This window comes from Narcine bancroftii, chromosome 1 (assembly GCF_036971445.1).
Source record: "Narcine bancroftii isolate sNarBan1 chromosome 1, sNarBan1.hap1, whole genome shotgun sequence".
Taxonomy (NCBI): Eukaryota; Metazoa; Chordata; class Chondrichthyes; order Torpediniformes; family Narcinidae; genus Narcine; species Narcine bancroftii.
In genome coordinates this window covers 468,554,260-468,573,501 of record NC_091469.1, presented here as the reverse complement: position 1 = coordinate 468,573,501, position 19,242 = coordinate 468,554,260, and the positions used below count along the sequence as shown (strand labels likewise).

At 40.0% G+C, this 19,242-nt stretch overlaps 1 protein-coding gene across 3 annotated transcripts in view; it reads left to right on the top strand.

The window, feature by feature from the left end:
* Window positions 1–12,500, top strand: part of dync2i1 (dynein 2 intermediate chain 1) — a 125,677-nt gene extending 113,177 nt beyond the window's left edge. For all 3 annotated transcript variants that reach the window (XM_069914721.1, XM_069914722.1, XM_069914720.1), the window contains 3 exons: window positions 2,181–2,312; window positions 6,272–6,495; window positions 12,162–12,500. In XM_069914721.1, coding sequence (XP_069770822.1) covers window positions 2,181–2,312; window positions 6,272–6,495; window positions 12,162–12,333 — 528 coding nt within the window. In that variant the 3' untranslated portion in view covers window positions 12,334–12,500. The remainder of the gene's footprint in view (window positions 1–2,180; window positions 2,313–6,271; window positions 6,496–12,161) is intronic.
* Window positions 12,501–19,242: the final 6,742 nt, after the last annotated feature.

Genomic DNA, 19,242 nt, shown 5'->3' with positions numbered 1-19,242 from the left:
TCATTGTACAGAAGCAGCAGCAAAGATTGCATAAAAATTGCTAGAAATACATAACAAGTTGGCATTATCTGTGAAAAGATAAACAGACTTAATCAATTTGACTTCAATGTTCTGTTGCCCTGCTGTAGTGTTTGGGAAGTATCAGGTTTGGTAGGGAGTCAGAGATGAGTCTGGACACAAGGGTTGCAATGAAAGGTAACTTTATTGAACACACGAGAGACAAACAGAGGAAGACGTCAAATGATACTTAATTACTCTACTATTAAACAACTACATAGACATTCACATCAGACCCAGGTTGGACTCTGATACCAGTGACCGCTTATCTTCTACATGCTCCCATGTGTGTACACACTTCACAGACACGGACTTTCAAACACACTCCCATTTGCCTGTACCAACGGTGGTGCGACTCTCTGGAAGTACTATGGCTTAACTTAAGAGTAGTGCACACCCTACCCGTGACTCCTCCAGCGATGTCCACAGTAGCAACCTGGCATAGAATGATGCCTAGGGCTTGAACCACGAGGGAGAAAGAGCGAAATGTGCTATGCATCGATGTTTTATACTGTTCTGAGCTGAGTGTCTGGGCCACTGATAACACTGAGTCACTTAAGTGTGCCAACGGCAACTAATGGGTGGCCCGTATCCAACCCTGATTGGCAGGTGATGTGACTTCCAAATAACTTTCAAACAGGGAGGACACATGACCCTCCACAGTCCACAATGTTTAAGACAGACGTCATGTGTTACTCAAAAATCCACATTTAACACCTTGCTCACCATGTTAATAGTGGTTAATATCTTCTCTCTTTGGCTTGGCTTCGCGGATGAAGATTTATGGAGGGGGTAAATGTCCACGTCAGCTGCAGGCTCGTTTGTGGCTGACAAGTCCGATGCGGGACAGGCAGACACGATTGCAGCGGTTGCAAGGGAAAATTGGTTGGTTGGGATTGGGTGTTGGGTTTTTCCTCCTTTGCCTTTTGTCAGTTAGGTGTGCTCCGCGGTCTTCTTCAAAGGAGGTTGCTGCCCGCTGAACTGTGAGGCGCCAAGATGCACGGTTTGAGGCGATATCAGCACACTGGCGGATAAAAAACACCCCTTTTTCAATCTGCAGCGCCTACATAAGAAGAGGCTAGAGTGTCTGCAACCACCTTTGGTCCAAATGGCAAGCAGATGGTCCATTTTGGCCATTGTAACTCTATACTCTGTTATTGTGCCTTTTCCCATCTACTTTGTATGACTTCCTAGATTGCTCGCAAAAGAACTCTTTTTCATTGTTTAGGCATAATGTGATAAGAAAATTGAACTTACAAGAACTAATGGCGTTTCCATCACAGATTGCAGCTCTTAGTTAATTGACTCACTTCATGCCTTAAAAAAAAAAGAATTGAGAGTCTTGGAAACTGTCTACAGGCTTAAGAACTACTCTGCCTATATTGCTGGAGATGTGCTCCAGAAGTAGATGAATAGACAGTCAAAGCATTCTATAGTGTTAACATGTGCAATGAGAAAAGTTATCCAGATATGTTTTGTTTCCAAAAATTTAATCCAACCAATTTCCATTTTATTCCTTCCAATCTATTCTCAATTATTAGGAATGTGTTGGATTATTGATTATGCTCTCAAGCAGAGCTTTCACAATAATAATTTATTTATTGATGATAGGTCTGGATACTGCTCTTGAATTGCATTGCAACCCTGGTCTAAATATGCACTAACGAACTGAAGCCATTGAAAATTTGGATTGAATTGAATTAAATTAAATTGAAAAAGAATCTCAGGGTTGTATGTGATGTCATGTATGTAGTCTGACAATAAATCTGAACTTTGAACAAGGATTATTTCACTTCAAAAAGTAATATTGAGTAACCGCCTTTAATCACCAAAATCCTGTGGGCAGCATTCTTCTCTTCCTTCACATCATTGAGAAAGAAGCGTTGCTGTAGATTCTACATGAATCATTGCTGAATCTCCCATTATATCGGATGTATAGTACAATCTCTGTTTCACTCTAAATGGTCCTTTCTGTAGCCTTTTTTCCTAAATATGGCATTTCAGTTTGGTACTGTACTAATATTTGGCATTTCAAGGAAAGGGAGATTTTGTTCTATTAAATGATACGGTTTAAAAAATAATTCAAATCAATAATAACATAATCACTTTTACTTTTTCAACAGGGTCTTGTGAGTCATGGTACTCGTCATGGCTTACAAGTAGCTCCGAGACTGTACAAACCTGAGACAGATGGCACCAGGCCTGTTCAAGTCACTTGTATTGATTTCTGTCATTTTGGAAAAACAATGTTTTTGGTAAGAAGATTATTAGACTTAGTTTTAATATTACAAATGTATTCTTTGTCTTTGATTTTACAGACGATGTGGATTTTCCCCTTTTGTTTTTATTTCCTTTCCCCTTCCCTTTCTTTAGGGTTGTCTCTCTGTTGGAATGTGGTATCTCATGGTTCTTTATGTCTGAGATAATACAATTAATGCTATCAAACAGAAGTTTAATTCCAGCATCTCTCAACTTCCATGGCTTTAGTTCTTGTTGGAAAGTTGGTTAGGATTGGGAACTTGGATTTGAATCCCTTTTGTAATTATTGTGTTGCTTGCATTAACATACTCCTGTCAGAGGTTCAGCTACAAGTTGCACAGACACAGATAAATGTGGGGACTTTTATAATGGGGCTTTCTCTGGTAGGAGTTGATATAGTGGTTTCAATGCTAGTTATACTGTGATTTTGTGGACCACTTACAATTTTTTTTAATTTTTTTTATTTTTCACACTATGAACCATATTAACCAAAATACACACAAACATTTCCCTCTGAATATACACAGTGGCATTTTCTCTCCTTTTTTCCCCCTACCTTCCCTCCCTCCTTCCCACCTCCCTCCAAACCCATTAAACGTTCAACATATACAATACAATAAACCTATTAAACAATGTCATCACACAATGAAAATAAACAAGAAAATTGTGTCATCTACTTTTACACACTGGATCAGGTCATTTTGTCTTCTTCTCATTCTATCATTTTAGTGGGTGGAGGTCCGCGGAAGGCCCTCTCTGTTGTGTTCCATGTACGGTTCCCAAATTTGTTCAAATAATGTGATTTTATTTTTTTAATTAGATGTTATTTTTTCCAATGGAAAACATTTAATTCATTTCCATATACCATTGCTATATTCTCAGGCTCTCTTCTGATTTCCAAGTTGACATTATACATTTTTTTGATACAGCAAAGGCTATCATAATAAATATTTTTTGTGCTTCATCCAGTTTGAGGCCTAATTCTTTACTTCTTATATTACTTAGAAGAAAGATCTCTGGATTTTTTGGTATGTTGCATTTTGTGATTTTATTTAATACCTGATTTAGATCTTCCCAAAACTTTTCCACTTTCTAACATGCCCAAATTGCATGTACTGTTATTCCCGTTTCCTTCTTACAGCGATGTAGCTGAGTCTTGTGCAATATTATGCAGTCATGTGGCTGTTGGGTCCCATTTATTTAACTTTTAGGGCATGATATATAGCCCGTGTAACCAATAATATTGTATCATGCGTCACCTCATGTTTATTGTATTTCTCATAGTTCTGGAGGATAGCTTTTCCCATATTTCATTTTTTATCTTTGTTTAGATCTTGTTCCCACTTTTGTTTGGGTTTACAGCTTATTTCATCATTTTCTTTCTCTTGCAGCTTGATGTACATGTTTGTTATAAATCTTTTAATTATCTTTGTGTCTGTAATCACATACTCAGACCTGCGTCCTTCTGGTAATCTCGGTCTGCTTCCCAATTTGTCCTTTAAGTAGGTTTTCAAGTGGTGGTATGAAAACATTGTACTGTGAGTTATTCCATATTTGTACTTCATTTGTTCAAATGATAATAAATTATAGCACTAGATAAATTAACAGAATGGTACAAACAAGGTGGTTTGCAGCTACCAAACTTTAAGAATTATTATAGAGCAGCACAATTAAGATGTTTATCAGATTTTTATCAAACAAAGGAAAAACCAGATTGGACCAGGATAGAGCTAGATAAAATAGGGGAGAAGGTACCAGAGCAGAAGATTCACGGAGAAAGGAAAAAAAAAATTACCAACTACCAAAATTATTATTGATGCAAAATCAACTAATCCCTTTCACAATAGATAACCTTTCCTTTAGAGAATGGGAGAGAAAAGGGATTAAAAGAATAGAAAATTGACCATTTACTATTCTTGATGTCTAATAATAGGTCTATTCAATATAAAAGAAAGCTAGAACTCTGCATTACTCCAATTTGTGACAAATAGATGTTATTATACTATTGAAAATACCATAATTTGCTGAATATTGAGAATGACAGTAAAATAATAGAACAGCTTACAGGCCCTTGACTAAAAATGTTATGCTAACCTGTACAAACATACTCCACATCAATCTAATCTGTCCCTATCTTTCTTTTCCTTAAGTCCATGTATCTATCTAAAAATGTGTTAAATGTCCCTATTGTAATAGCCCCATCACTAAATCTAGAACTGCGTGCCAGGAACCCACCTCTCACATCTCCCCTAGACTTTCCTCCATTCACCTTAAACAGTTGTCTTCTGCTATTACCTGTGGTCGCCCTGGGGTAAAAAGATACTGGCTGTATACTCTATATATGTCTCTCATAATTTTAACTCTTTTAACTCACATCCCATCCTCTTTCACTCCAAAGAGAAAAGCCTTAACTCTATCAACCTTCCTTCATATGATATGTTCTCCTATTCAGACCACATCCTGGGAAATTTGCTCAGCACCCCCTCCAAAGCATCAACAGCCTTTATGAAATGGGTTGACCAGAACTGAATGCAATACTCCCAAAAGTGGTTCAATCAGGGTTTATAGAGCTACAACATTACCTTGTGGTTTTTGAACTCAATTCCCCCGACTAATGAAGACCAAAACACCATCACCACCCTATCAATTTTTACAGTAACCTTGAGGGATCTACAGACTTGGATCCCAAAATCCCTCTTTTCATCCACACTAGCGAGAATTCTGCCATTAACCATGTACACTGCCTTCCAAAGTGCATCACTTCACACTTTTTCTGAATTGTACTCCATCTGCCACCTCTCCTCTGCATATTCTGTCTTTATCCCATTGCAACCTCCGACAACCCGCTACACTATCTACAGCACCTCTCAACTTTGTGTCATCTGCAAACTTACTTATGCACCCCTCCATTTCCTCATCCAAGTCATTTATAAAAATCAGAAAGAGCAGGGGTCCCAAACAGATCCCTGCAGAATACCACTAGTCACTGAACTTCAGGTAGAACTACTATCATCCTCTACCTTCTGTGGGCAAACTAATTCCGAATCCATGCAGCCAAGTTTCTGTAGATCCAGTACCTTCTGACTTTCTGGATGAGCTTATCATGGTGAATGAGCTCTTCTACACTCCAGTCTTCTGGCACTTCACTGGTGTTACAAACATCCCTGCTGTAGCCCCCTCAAATTCTTCCATAGCTCCCTACAAAGTCTGAGGATATATTGGCCAGGCCCCAAACATTTACTTATCTTTATGTTATTATAAAACATCCATAACCTCCTCTTCTGTAATGTGGATGATGTCACTATTTACTTTTGTGAGTTTCCCAGCATCCATATCTTTCTCCACAGTACTTGGAGATCCTTTACATAATTGAGAAGAAAAGTATCATGCGTCTGTAAGTGAAATGACCAATAAGTGGCAGAAGGAGAATGGTGCCATGTTAGAGTGGTTTAAATGTTATATCTTGTTTGAGGTATTAAAGAGATCAAGATTGTATTTGACAAGATATGGGGCCCATTCATGGACTATTATCATAATTTGATTACTTAGGTAGGGGTGCTCGGGGGGGGAGGTTTCTGTCCAATGTCTGAGAGCTGATGCTCAATTCTTTTCAGTTTATTTACAGGTGACCGTGTTTAGTGGGAGAGGTTAGATTAGTATGGGTTTTTTTCTTTTTTTCTTTTTTTTCTACAACTAGAAGAGATTGACCTATTTAGATAATCACAATGTATATCTGAGGTGAAATTTTCATATGGATTTTTCACTTTTTTTGAGAATTATATAAGACAATGTATATCTTGTATATACGACTCATATTTTATATTGCATTAGATAAAAGCTATATAATTAATATCTAAATAATATATACATGTAATATTTCTCTCTATCAAATTAATAAAATATATTTTAAAAAGAAAAAGTGGTTTAAAAAGATATTTGTTATGTTGTCTTCCAGGTTGGGTGTTCAGATGGAACTATTAGACTACACTCAGTGACAAAAGAGTGCCCCATTTTGCAGTGGAATGAAAGTACTCGGGGCAGTCCAATCCAAAACATGCTGTGGGCATTGACACGACCTGGCATGTTTTTTGTTCTTGATACAGCATCTCACATTTATGTGTGGGACTTGTTGCAAGATGTTTCTAAGCCAGTCTCAGAGGAGATTCTTCAGCCTGATAGGTGAGTTGAATAGTTTCAGTAAATGAGAGCTATTACTGTATTTTTCTAGAAGCTGTTTTGCACAGTAAATATTCTTTATGTGGTTGCATAAAAAGATTAAAAGTCGGAGTAGAAATAGGCCAAGCCACCTTTCAAGTCTACCTTGCCTTTCAGATTTGGTCATTGGGCTCAAATTTGTTTTTCTGCCCATTCGTCACAACTTCACTAAAATCTACAAATGTTTCCTCATCTTTTGCAAGGAGTTTGAATGCAGTTGGCAAACTGCAAGAAAATCATAAAAATTATAGATCTATTGCAGATGGTTATGATGCTGGCAGGGGTTATGGAACATGAAAAGGAGAGGGATGATTTTATAGAAAGGAATTACCTTAGACCAAATGAAAAAAAGGAAATTGCTGGAATTCCGAACTAAAGATGGAAAAATCATAGAAGAACTCAACTTACCAGCCAGAATCTTTGCTCATAGAAACTAAGTTAACGTTTAAAGCTAACCGCTTCCATCAGAATAAGGTTAAAGTAAGATATGTAAGGAAGGAGGAAAGGACAAAAGATATCAGTGATAGAATGGAATTCCAGCCCCAGATTTGATCCTAATCTTGGCTGCTTACATCAGGATGGTCTTTATCAACTACAGTTCAGCACTTAACACCATCATCCCCTCAAAACTGTTTGCCAGACTCCAAGACCTGGGAGCCAACATCCCACTTTGTAAATGGATCATGGATTTCCTCACCTCCAGACCACAATCAGTAAAGATTGGTAAGAACTTATCCTCCACAATCTCCATCAGTACTGGAGCACCACAGGGCTGTGTTCATAGACCCCTGCTCTACTCACTTTATACCTACAACTGTGTAGCTCAGTATGACAATAATACCATCTACAGATTTGCCAACAATTCCATGGTAGTGGGTTGTATAAAGGAAGGGATGAGTTAGCATCTAGGATAGAGATTGAAAACTTGGCTGAATGGTGCACTCAATATCACTAAAACTAAGGAGTTGATTGTTGACTTCAGGAAAGGAAAGCCAGAGGTGAGTTCATTATTCAGTGATCATTGGGGGATCAGAGGTGGAGAGGGTGAGTTCTTGGGAGTCACGATCTCGGAGGATCTTTCATGGACCCAATATACCAATGGCATCGTGAAGAAAGCACACCAGTGCCTCTTCTTCCTCAGGCATTTGAAGAGGCTTTGTATGACACCAGAAACCTTGGCAAATTTCTATAGAGGTGTGGTGGAAAGTGTGCTAACTGGCTGCATCACAGTCTGGTATGGGAACACCAATACCCCTGAGTGTAAAGCTCTTCAAAAGGTAGTAGACGCAGCCTAGGACATCACAGGCAGAATCCTCCCCACTATTGAGTACATCTATAGGGAACGCTGCTGTTGGAGGCCATCAGCAATCATCAAAGATCCTCACCACCCAGCATGCATTTTGTTCTCACTGGTGCCAACAGGAAAGAGGTATGGGTGCCCATAGGGTATGGCAGCCAGGGTACTTACCCTGGACGTCACTTGAAGTGGGGTGCCATTGTCCTTGCGTCACCCGCCCAATATAAAATTCCTGAGCCCAATGCTGAACCTCACCTTTCACTTCTTGGATGTTGCCTGCTGACCCGACTACTGATCCTGCCCCTGCTGTGATACTGCCCAAGTAAGTCCGATATCTAACTCCTGAGCCTGATGCGATGCCCGACCGCCTCAGCCCCGGTCACCCATCAAACATCCCCCCCACCTAACTCTCGACTCCCGACCCACCTCAGCCTCACTGATTCTACCTCTCCCCCTCCCTCTCCCATTCTACACAAGAGTCATATAATTTTATTCCCTTCAGTAGGGAACAATCTCCCTACTTTCGTACTATGTCAGAAATCGATGCCAAGAAAGGATCTCTTGGTCATAAGACGCCATGGGGAGAAATCCAGCGCTCGGCGGCGCATCAAGCGGTGGTGGACCTGCCCTCCCAGAATTCTGTCAGGCAGAGAAGCCCCTCCATGAGTGCTCCGTGCGTGCAGCTCTTTCATTATGTTGAGGCACATTGGGACACAGGGGCTTTAAAGGAAAAGGCAGCGAGTTCTTTGGCTCCTTGCCTGCCCCTGCAGTCTCTGTCTCTCTCTTCTTTCTCTCTCTGAAACTTTTTCTCCCTTCCCTCTGCCTCTAACAAACATATCCATGTTCTATCCATCTCTAGTTGTGTGTATATAAAAAGACATTTTGTCTATCTCTCTCTCGCACACACACACACGCATGCACAAAGCACACACCTACACACACACGCACATGCACAAACCATCCCTGTTGGGGATAGATTTATTGTTGTTAAGACTATGGTTTAAGAGTTAGAAATAAAATTTGTGTTTTAAGATTAAACACTCTCTTGTTCATTGTCTACTGCTGCTCATTATGTGCGGTTTGTAAAACAGGCAATGACATCACAAAGGATTGTACATTTCACTGACATATGGCGGGTGCTGAATGTCAGCAGAAGGAGCACACATTGAGTCGTGTGGGACTCTGGGAAGGGGAATGGAGAGTGGCGGCCACCATTCACACATGTGTGGTGTATTGTGCGACTCTCCCTCCCCCAAGACACAGTCAGCGGAATGAGAGGATGAGAAATGAGGATAGAGGAGGCAGCGAGGACAGGTAGGGAAGGCGAAGTAGATGGCGGTGATGAGGGATGCTTGCGGGGTGAAAGGTTGAAGTAAGTTTTAGAAAACCTTCAGCATGGCAGGATATCGAAAAGAAAACTTGTTTCCCTTTCTCCAAAGCACCTCTTTTGCAGAGTTAAAATCTTTACGTCTCTGAATAATCTCCTGACTCAGGTCAGGATAAAATAAAACCTTATTACCTTGTACCGTCAATGGGGACTGATGTCTACGTGTGTTCTGCACGCAACTCGCAAAATAATCTCCCTATCTTGATATCTCAAACAGCGAATCAAAACTGCTTGAGGTGGTTAACCAGTGTATGGTTTACTTCTTAAAGCCCTATGTGTTCTATCTAATTCCAGACCATCTGGAAAAAATTCAGCACCTAATACATCGGGAATCCATTTTTTGAAAAATTTTACTGGATCCAAACCCTCAATACCTTCTAGAAGTCCCACTATTTTCACGTTATTCCAACGACTTTGATTTTCCAAAGAATCAATCTTCTTCAATAATTCCCTCTTCTGAATTTCCCATCCAACAAATGAATCTTCCACTTTTCTATTTTTTCTCTATTTCGTTCCACTTGTTCTCTGCAATCTTGAAAAACCCCTTCAGTTTTCTTAAAATTGTCTTGAACTGTATCCACCATATTCAAACATCTATTAACATCAGCTTTAACAATAGGCATATCTTTCTTCACTGGGGAAACCTCTTCGCAAATATTATTCATTTTTGCAGTCATATTCATAAATCCTTGATCCATCTGAGTAGACTTATTACCCATTTGCTGAGCTATACTTTTAAGAATTGTAAAAACTGCATCAAAAGTAGGTTCTGTTGATCCTCCTTGAGGCCGACCTTCTTTAACTTCCAGCAGCAGCCATTACTTCTTCTTGCATAACTTTCATCTGTAAAGGAACTTTCTCTCCTTTTTCAATCACTGCTAGTGTCGGTTTCTGGACTTTACTTCTTGTCGGCATGACTACTTGACAAGGGGCCAACGTCCTCAGCCCGTTGCCGGCCTGCATCACTGACAGCCCAGACCTTTTCAAGAAGGTCATGGACCCTCGACGCACCTGGTATGCCCGACAGCGTCAAAGCGTGCTGAGGCACATCTTCTGACGCGCCGCCGCGGGCCTCCGCGCTGCCCAGCACAACTGCGGAATCGCATGTCGGGCCCAACTCTTCTGGGTCTGATAGTTCTACCGTGCGTTCAACGTCGCGAACGCGCGCGCTTCAAAGTCAGGTGAAAAAAATTGGAAGCCTGGTGCCCTCTTGCGACTGCGAAGAGGGCGCCGGGGTAATACTTAACCGCGCTGGTGTACGTTGAGGCTTGTATCCCTGACTAGTCGACTCTGAGGATTCAACTTGATAAGTAGGTCTTAATTCTTCTGTACTCTTAAATGGAAGTTTCCTCTGCAATTGAGCTTTCAACTTCTTTGTATTAGCAGCCATTGTATTCTTGCAGTATTCAGATACTTCTGAAAGCAATTTTCAAACTTTTCCAAAATCTTCAATTTTGGCATTTATTAGTCCAACTGGGGAGAGGTGAAATTACACTTCTTCTTCCTATGCCATCACGCCTCGCCCCAGTTCTGGTTGGCTCATTACAGGAAGGATGTGGAAACTATGGATAGGATGAAGAGGAGATTTATCAGGATGTTGCCTGGATTGAAGAGGGATCTTATGAAGCAAGGTTAGCAGAGCTAGGGCTTTTCTCTTTGGAGCGAAGAAGGATGAGAAGTGACTTAATATAGGTCTACAAGATTATGAGAGGCATGGATGGGGTGGACAACCAACACATAAACAGGAGTGAGAGTAGCAAACACCAGAGGATATTTGTGTAAAGTGAGGGGAAACATCAGGTTTTTCACACAGAGTAGTAGGTGCATGGAATGTATTGTTGAGGGTGGTAGTGATGACTGATATATTTAAAACACTCTGAGACAGACATGGATGAAAAAAAATAGAGGATTATGAAGTAGAGACGGTTTAGTTTTTTGAGTAGGTATATAGAGGTTGTCGTGGGACAAAGGGCCTGTACTGTGTTGTAATGTTTTATGTTAAATATTATGAGAATATGTGCCTCCACCAACCACTCAAGTATTGTGTTTCAGATTGCAAATACTTCTGCAAGAAAAGTTCTTCTCAGATTCCCTCTAACCACCTTACTCCTTACCTTAAACCTTTGCCCTTCAGTTTTCTACAGCTCGAGGGAAACGTTTTCTGCTTTTACCCTATGAATTTTGTATATCTCAATCAGGTACCCACTGTACTCCAAGGAAAACAAACCAATCCTGTGAAACCTGTACCCATTCTAGGAAACATCCTGGTGAATCACCTATGTGTCCCCTCCAATATAATCACATTCTTTTACAAGGAGGCAACCAGAAGAAAACACTCCAGCTGTTGTCTAATCAGTGTTTATAAAGTTGTACGATAACCCCCTATTTTTATATTCTGGGCCTTGGCTAATGAATGTGGGTGCCCTACATTCCATCTTTACCATCTTATCTACTTGCAGATGTTCCATATGTCCCAATAAGTATTTCAGTTTATAAGACTCTGCAATTATCTGCAAAATAATTTGGCTTTATTTTGAAGTCTAATTACTTCAACAAATCCAGATCTTCGTGTCATTTTTGTTAAATGTGGACAAGTTAATTTATGATTGTTATTTCCCATAATAGTTTAAACCAAATATTATGTTAGTTATAATTCACTTTGTTCAAATGTGATGAATCTTTTGCTACCAAGTGCTGCATTATTCAATCTCTGATCGACTAATATATTTGAAATTGGAGATCATCCATATGAATTGATAACACGGTGAAAAATAAATCAACCTTTCTCTGAACAGAATATTTTGATGTCCACAGTATTTTGATGGTCATGTTTTGGAAGTTTTTCACGGTTTTTATACCCTTGTACATTAAATTAGTCTTGCCCAATAAATATTCAAAATTTCCTCTCCTTAACTTCTCTACCCCTCCCACTCCTCATTTTCACAGAATCACAACCATGGACATTCTAGGTAATCCAGAGAAACCAAATGCATCTTCAGGCCTCATGTTGGCAAAGCAGTCGGGAACAATTGAGATGCAGTACCTACAGAAGAAGTGGTCAGGACCTCATCTCAATGAACTGGAAACTTTGCACTATCTTTTGCAGAAAACAGTATAGAATTGTGGACAGACCATGGGGGAAACAATCTGCCATTGCATTGAACTGTAAACATGTCCACAGTCAGTTTGCAAAATGTACAAATTATTATAGATTTTTGTAAAAGTTATTTATAAATTTTCATTATGGTAACTATCAATCATATCTATAAAGTACTTCTGGACCAATTTGTTTTGTGATTGTTTCTTCATTTAGATACAATTACTGTTTTTAGTTTGCTCAATGAATGCACCAGACTGTTTATGGAGTCGGTATATCTCTGGTCTATATTAACTTGGAAAATTTAAAAAAATAAGTTGTTTGATGTATCTATAGACTCTTAAGAATGAACAAAATTTGAATGATGCAAGCTACTTTGGAAAGAATTAAGAACATGTGCTCTTGCTTTTATGAACACTAATATAAATATAACCATATAACAATTTACAATAAGGCCCTTCTAGATTCCACTGACTTACGTGAGACTCCACTAATCCCACATACCCACTCCCATGCCCATAACCCTCCAACCCCCTCATATCCGTGTACTCATCCAGCCTCCTCTTAAATGACAGAATTGACCCTGCTGGAACTACTTCTTCTGGTAGATCATTCCACTCAGCCACCATTCTCTGAGTGAAGAAGCATCCTCTTATATTTCTCCAAAAGTTTTGCCCCCTAACCCTTAACTTATGACCCATTGTACCAATCTCTGTATTCAAGATACAGCAATCCAAGCCACATTTTTGTAAACCTTCTTTGCACCCTCCCTACCTTATTTATATCCTTCCTATAATTTGGAGACCAGAACTGCACACAATACTCCAAACTTGGCCTTACCAATGCCTTAAACAGTCTCAACATCACCTCACAGCTCCTATATTCTATGCTATGATTTATTTCTATGCCATGATTTATAAATGCTAGCATACCAAAAGCCTCCTTCACCACCATATCTACATGGAAATCTAGCTTCAAGATCCCTTTGTTCCTCAGCATTCCTCAATGCCTTCCCCTTCACTGAATGCTTCCTATTTTGGTTATTCTTCCCAAAATGAAGCACCTCACACTTCTTTTCTTCTTTGGCTTGGCTTCGCGGACGAAGATTTATGGAGGGGGTAAAAGTCCACGTCAGCTGCAGGCTCGTTTGTGGTTGACAAATCCGATGCGGGACAGGCAGACACGGTTGCAGCGGCTGCAAGGGAAAATTGGTTGGTTGGGGTTGGGTGTTGGGTGTTGGGTTTTTCCTCCTTTGTCTTTTGTCTGAGGTGGGCTCTGCGGTCTTCTTCAAAGGAGGTTGCTGCCCACCGAACTGTGAGGCGCCATGATGCATGATTGGAGCCGAGATCAGCCCACTGGCGGTGGTCAATGTGGTAGGCACCGAGAGATTTATTTAAGCAGTCCTTGTACCTCTTCTTTGGTCCACCTCTGTCTCGGTGGCCAGTGGAGAGCTCACCATATAACACGATCTTGGGAAGGCGATAATCCTCCATTCTGGAGACGTGACCCACCCAGCGCAGTTGGGTCTTCAGCAGCATGGATTCGATGCTTGCGGACTCTGCTAGCTCGAGTACTTCAATGTTGGTGATGAAGTCATTCCAATTAATGTTGAGGATGGAGCGGAGACAGCGCTGATGGAAGCATTCTAGAAGCCGTAGGTGATGCCGGTAGCGGACCCATGATTCAGAGCCGAACAGGAGCGTGGGTATGACAACATCTCTGTACATGCTGATCTTTGTGTGTTTCTTCAGGTGGTTGTTTTTCCAGAGTCTTTTGTGTAGTCTTCCAAAGGTGCTATTTGCCTTGGCGAGTCTGTTGTCTATCTCTTTGTCGATCTTTGCATCAGATGAAATGGTGCAGCCGAGGGAGGTAAACTGGTTGACCGTTTTGAGTTCAGTGTACCGATGGAGATGTGGGGGGGCTGGTGGTCATGGTGGGGAGCTGGCTGATGGAGGACCTCAATTTTCTTCAGGCTGACTTCGAGGCCAAACATTTTGGCAGTTTCCGCAAAACAGGACGTCATGCGCTGGAGAGCTGGCTCTGAATGGGCAACTAAAGCGGCATCGTCTGCAAAGAGTAATTCATGGACAAGTTTCTCTTGTGTCTTGGTGTGAGCTTGCGGGCGCCTCAGATTGAAGAGACTACCATCCGTGCGGTACCGGATGTAAACAGCGTCTTCATTGTTGAGGTCTTTATTGACTTGTTTCAGCATCATGCTGAAGAAGATAGTAAAGAGGGTTGGTGCAAGGACGCAGCCTTGCTTCACGCCGTTGTCAGTGGAGAAGGGTTCGGAGAGCTCATTGCTGTATCTGAGATGTTAATCTCTATATTAATCCCTAGAGATTGAACATATTTCACTAACCTTCCATGCGGAACCTTATCGAAAGCCTTACTAAAATCCAAATAGACCTTTCTGGTCACCTCTTCAAAAAATTCAACAAGATTCATCGAGCACAACTTTTCCTTCACAGATCCATGTTGGATGTCCCTGATCAATCCCTGCCTATCCAGATACTTATACATATTATCCCTAAGAGTTCCTTCCATTAGATTCCCCACCACTGATGTCAAACTTATTGGCCTATATTTGCTTGGCCTACACCTTGCACCCTTTGTAAACAGCGGAACAACTTTTGCAACCCGTCAATCCCGTGGCACCACACCCTCCTCCAATGACCGTTGAAAAATCACTGTCAGAGCCTCTGCTATTTCCTCCCTTACCTCTCTTAAGGTCCTTGGAAAAATCCCATCAGGACCAGGAGAGTTATCTACCGTTATACACCTCAGAAGTTCTAAAATCCCCTCTTTACTAATTCCTATCTTTTTCATAACTAACCCTTTTGCCTCACTTATCCTACACAATTCAATATCTCTTTCCTTCGTGAACACCGATGAGAAGAATGTATTCAATATCTCCCCATATCATATGGTTCTTCAGACATACCTCTGCTCTGATTTTCCAGTGGACCTATTTTAATCCTTAACTTTCTTTTTACTATTCACACATTTGTAAAAACCCTTCAGATTTGCTTTCACCCTATTTGCTATAGCCCCCTCATACCTTCTTTTTGCCTTTTTAATTTCCCTCTTAAGTTTCTTTCTACAATCTATGTATTGTTCAAACATCTCATCCACCCTTTGCTTCTTGTGTTTAACGTAGCCCACCCTCTTATCCCGAACCATCTTTCTAATCTCTCTCGAAAACCATGGCTCCCTTGAACATTTGGCCTTGCCTTTTGTCCTGACAGGAACATAAAGATTCTGCACTTTCAAAATCTCACCCTTAAATGCTCCCCAATTGTCCTCAACATCCTTTCCAGAAAAAAGATCATCCCAAACTACTCCCTGCAAATCCCTTCTCATCTATTCAAATCTAGTAATAGAGTTGGGTGGGGAGTGGGATGGACTAGTGGTTCTCAACCTTTTCTTCATCTTTACTTACTGCAGACCACCTGTAGCAAACCCATGGACCATCAGCCATTTGTGCCAAAGTTAAACAGGACTGATAAGTTCAAGAAGTAGTACCTACCTCTTGAGACCATTGAATGCATCATCAGCACCAGTAACTACCTCAACTGGAGTGAGCCAAAATTCAGGATACCCCACCACTGGTGGGCTCACTCCTTTGTGCCCTGGTCACTTCTTTCCATCCCTTCCTGGGTTGATCCTTTGTTGAGCTCAACCCATTACGTGACTATGGCCTTGGGCACTGCAGCCTCAGATCTTCAGAGATAATATCTTGGTCACCGAGCACCCAGGTCCCATTCCCTCTCTCTCACACACGCACGAACGCATGCATTTAATCTCAGCACATTTAATCTCAGCAATTGTTCCTTCTGTTCTCTGGCTGACATTTTAGGATTCTTCTATATTCCACCCCTTGGCTAGAGGACATTCATAATCTATGTTATCCTCCTGCATCCCCACATTGCACATTATATCATGACTTAAGTCAGTACAATCTCTTCGGTTATTTTGGTAGCATACATACACAGCGGTGCAATATGAAACCCAATATTTTACATGAGCTATTACCAATGAAGCTCCTGTTCCCTTCTCTTCATTATTACTGGTGCTGCTCTCTGTGAACTGCCGGCAGAATTTTATTTAAAAATCATGGGGTAATGGGTGGTATTACCCCTCAAAACAATGATACCCATAATGTTAGGTTCATTTAGGAGTCTGATATCGGCGAGAAAGAAATTGTCCTTGAATCTGGTGGTGCGTAATCTTGCACTCATGAATTTTCTTTCTGACAAGAGGATGGTAAAGATAGTTTGGCTGAGGTGTGAAGGTTTTTTAAAATATGTTGGCTGCTTTTCTAAAGCGGCAGGAAAAGTAGATGGATAATAGGAAGTGCAGGTGGAGTGTCATTTGAAACTTGAATTTACTTGTTTGACAGTATATAGAAATGTTTTTTGGGAGATAAATTGGGAAAGGTTTGTTAAAGTAGGTTACATAACACTTTAAAATAAATCTTACTTGAAATACTGGAGCTCTGCCAATGCTAGACATATTGGGGCCTCAACTGCTTTTGCAAGAGCTTTGAAGAGTGCTCAAGAGACTTCACTAATGGATTGTTGTTTACCAAAAGCAATAGATGAAAGAGCAGGCTGGAGCCACTATTTTCTGAAGGAGAACTTGCTGTTCTAAGAGGGTTATGTGGTTTTGTAAGCAGAGAGAGTCAAACAGGCTTTCTCTCAGAGAGAGAGAGAGAGACACACACACAGATCACTTGACAGTGTTACAGCCGGCAAGAGCAGCTGGAACTGGAACAGAATAAGCTGGCAAGAAGCTCTAGTTTGGAAGATGGCCTAGACAAAGCCCTTGTGGTTCATGCAAGAGGAGAGGACTGGCTGTCTAATGTTTCACTTGGAATAAGGGAAACATAAAGGAACTCTGTGATGCCCTGAAAGAAAGAGGTTATCATCTGGAGAATCGTGAAGGGGCAAGTTTTGACAGCAAGACACTGAGGTGACTGATGGAAGTACATCAGTTGTGGATGTCCTGGAACAACAAATCTCGCTGAAAACTGACAAGAACCTTCCTGAGCGGTAACCATTTACCTTTCAAGAACCAAAGCCTGGTGAATTTTATGAATGTTAAATTCTGTGCACAGTATAAGAATTTTCTGCAACCAGTGAACTTGGAGGAATGAGAAGTGAGATTGGATTGTGAACCAAAACACTTTTCTGAATTTACATACACACATCACATAAACGTGCGCTTAGAATTAGAAGGGGGTCAAGTTAGGTTAAGTAAGTTAATAGTGATAAGTTAAAGTTTGATTCTATTTTCCTGTTTAAAGATAATTAAAAGCAACTTTTGTTTAAGTAACCATTTGTCTTGGTGAATATCTACTGCTGCTGGATTTTGGGGTCCTCTGGGCTCGTAACACTTGTTTTAGTTTTTGATTAGTAGCTGTGCATTTGCATTTTTTAAAATTTTCTAGTTTAGGGTTCTAACTGTTGAAGATTTTCTGCTTAAATCAAATAGTTTGTCACAAAGTGTTTAGATGTATACACATTAAAATTGCAGTCTCTTGTAATAGTTTGACATGGGGGTGGGGGGGAGTGAGGGGCAAGGGGGGAAAATCCAATACAGATCTGTGACCATAAAATGACCAGATGGTTGAATCTGAACTGGCTGAAAGTGTAATATGAAATTACCTTGTATTACAGTAAGTCATTGTTGTAAATCCTGTTGTCGTCACTGGCACCATGTTAAATTAGAAATCAGTGTTGATTTTCTCACGCCTTAACATATTTCTTTTGTCTGTAGTTTGAGTTTTTTTGTTAACAGGAATTATTCAGCAAATGCAGCCACTGAGAATAACCTAAGCATTGCTGTATAAGGGGCTGTACAATATGAACAAAAGTTACTTGGACATTCAACAATACACTTTAATTTTGGTTAGACCTATACTACAATATTCTTCAAGAGAAATGTGGGGAAAAAAATTAAATAAATGTTTTGCTTTTGTTATGGAAATATTTTTATGGCATTCATTTTTTATTGCAATGGTAATTTTTTCTGTCTGTATTGCTACCTAATATTGGTCTTGATTCAATTACAGTTAAATGTAGCATGAAATTACAGCTTTAAAGGTTTAAGAAGAATGATTTGTGATATTTGTCATAAGTACAAGGTTAAAAAGCAAGCTTCAATATCTGTTCTGGCATTTTATGTCTCTTGGATTGGTTTTATAATTTAAAAATGGAATCAAGAACTTGACCAATTCAGAAATAGATCACTTGACTATTAATGACGTTATAACACTTCAAAAGCACTCTAAAGATTGGAGGTAACTTTGGGGTATTCACATTCTATGAAATGTGCTACATTTCTTTTCCTCTTGCACTTTGAAATGAAATCTGCTTTTTCTCTTCCTTTCATAAGGGTGCAGTTCAAATATTAATTGTGTATATTTGTGAGTGTCTAAAACTGGAAATCTTTGATGTACACATATGAAACATTTCTATCTGCTGTGTATTTCCAGGAGTTGGCACAAGTGATCAATTTAATTCAACATTAATTCTGCAGTTTAAATGTTTGAACAATTTTTCAACAGAGAAGCTTCAACTCCTCTTAGGCCAAGAAACAATTAATCAGCTCTTCTCAATGGTTGTGTAACTCAAAAATTATTATATCTGCAACTAAAGGGTTCTGAAGATAAAGCTGAGGGGAAGATATTGATGTAGACAAATAAGAGGATTTTGTGGAGTTGTTCCAACAAATTTCTCACAAACAGTGTTCTTCCTAATGGAATGAGAACACTTTATATTTTAAACCGCAGATCTTTTTGATTCTGGAATTGAATAAACTATTTCATAATTTCAATTCCCATAAATGTATTTTTTTCACTGTATTCTCTCTTTGCCATGGCAATGCGTACATACAAGTTAAATGATGAATTACAACTCTGGGCTA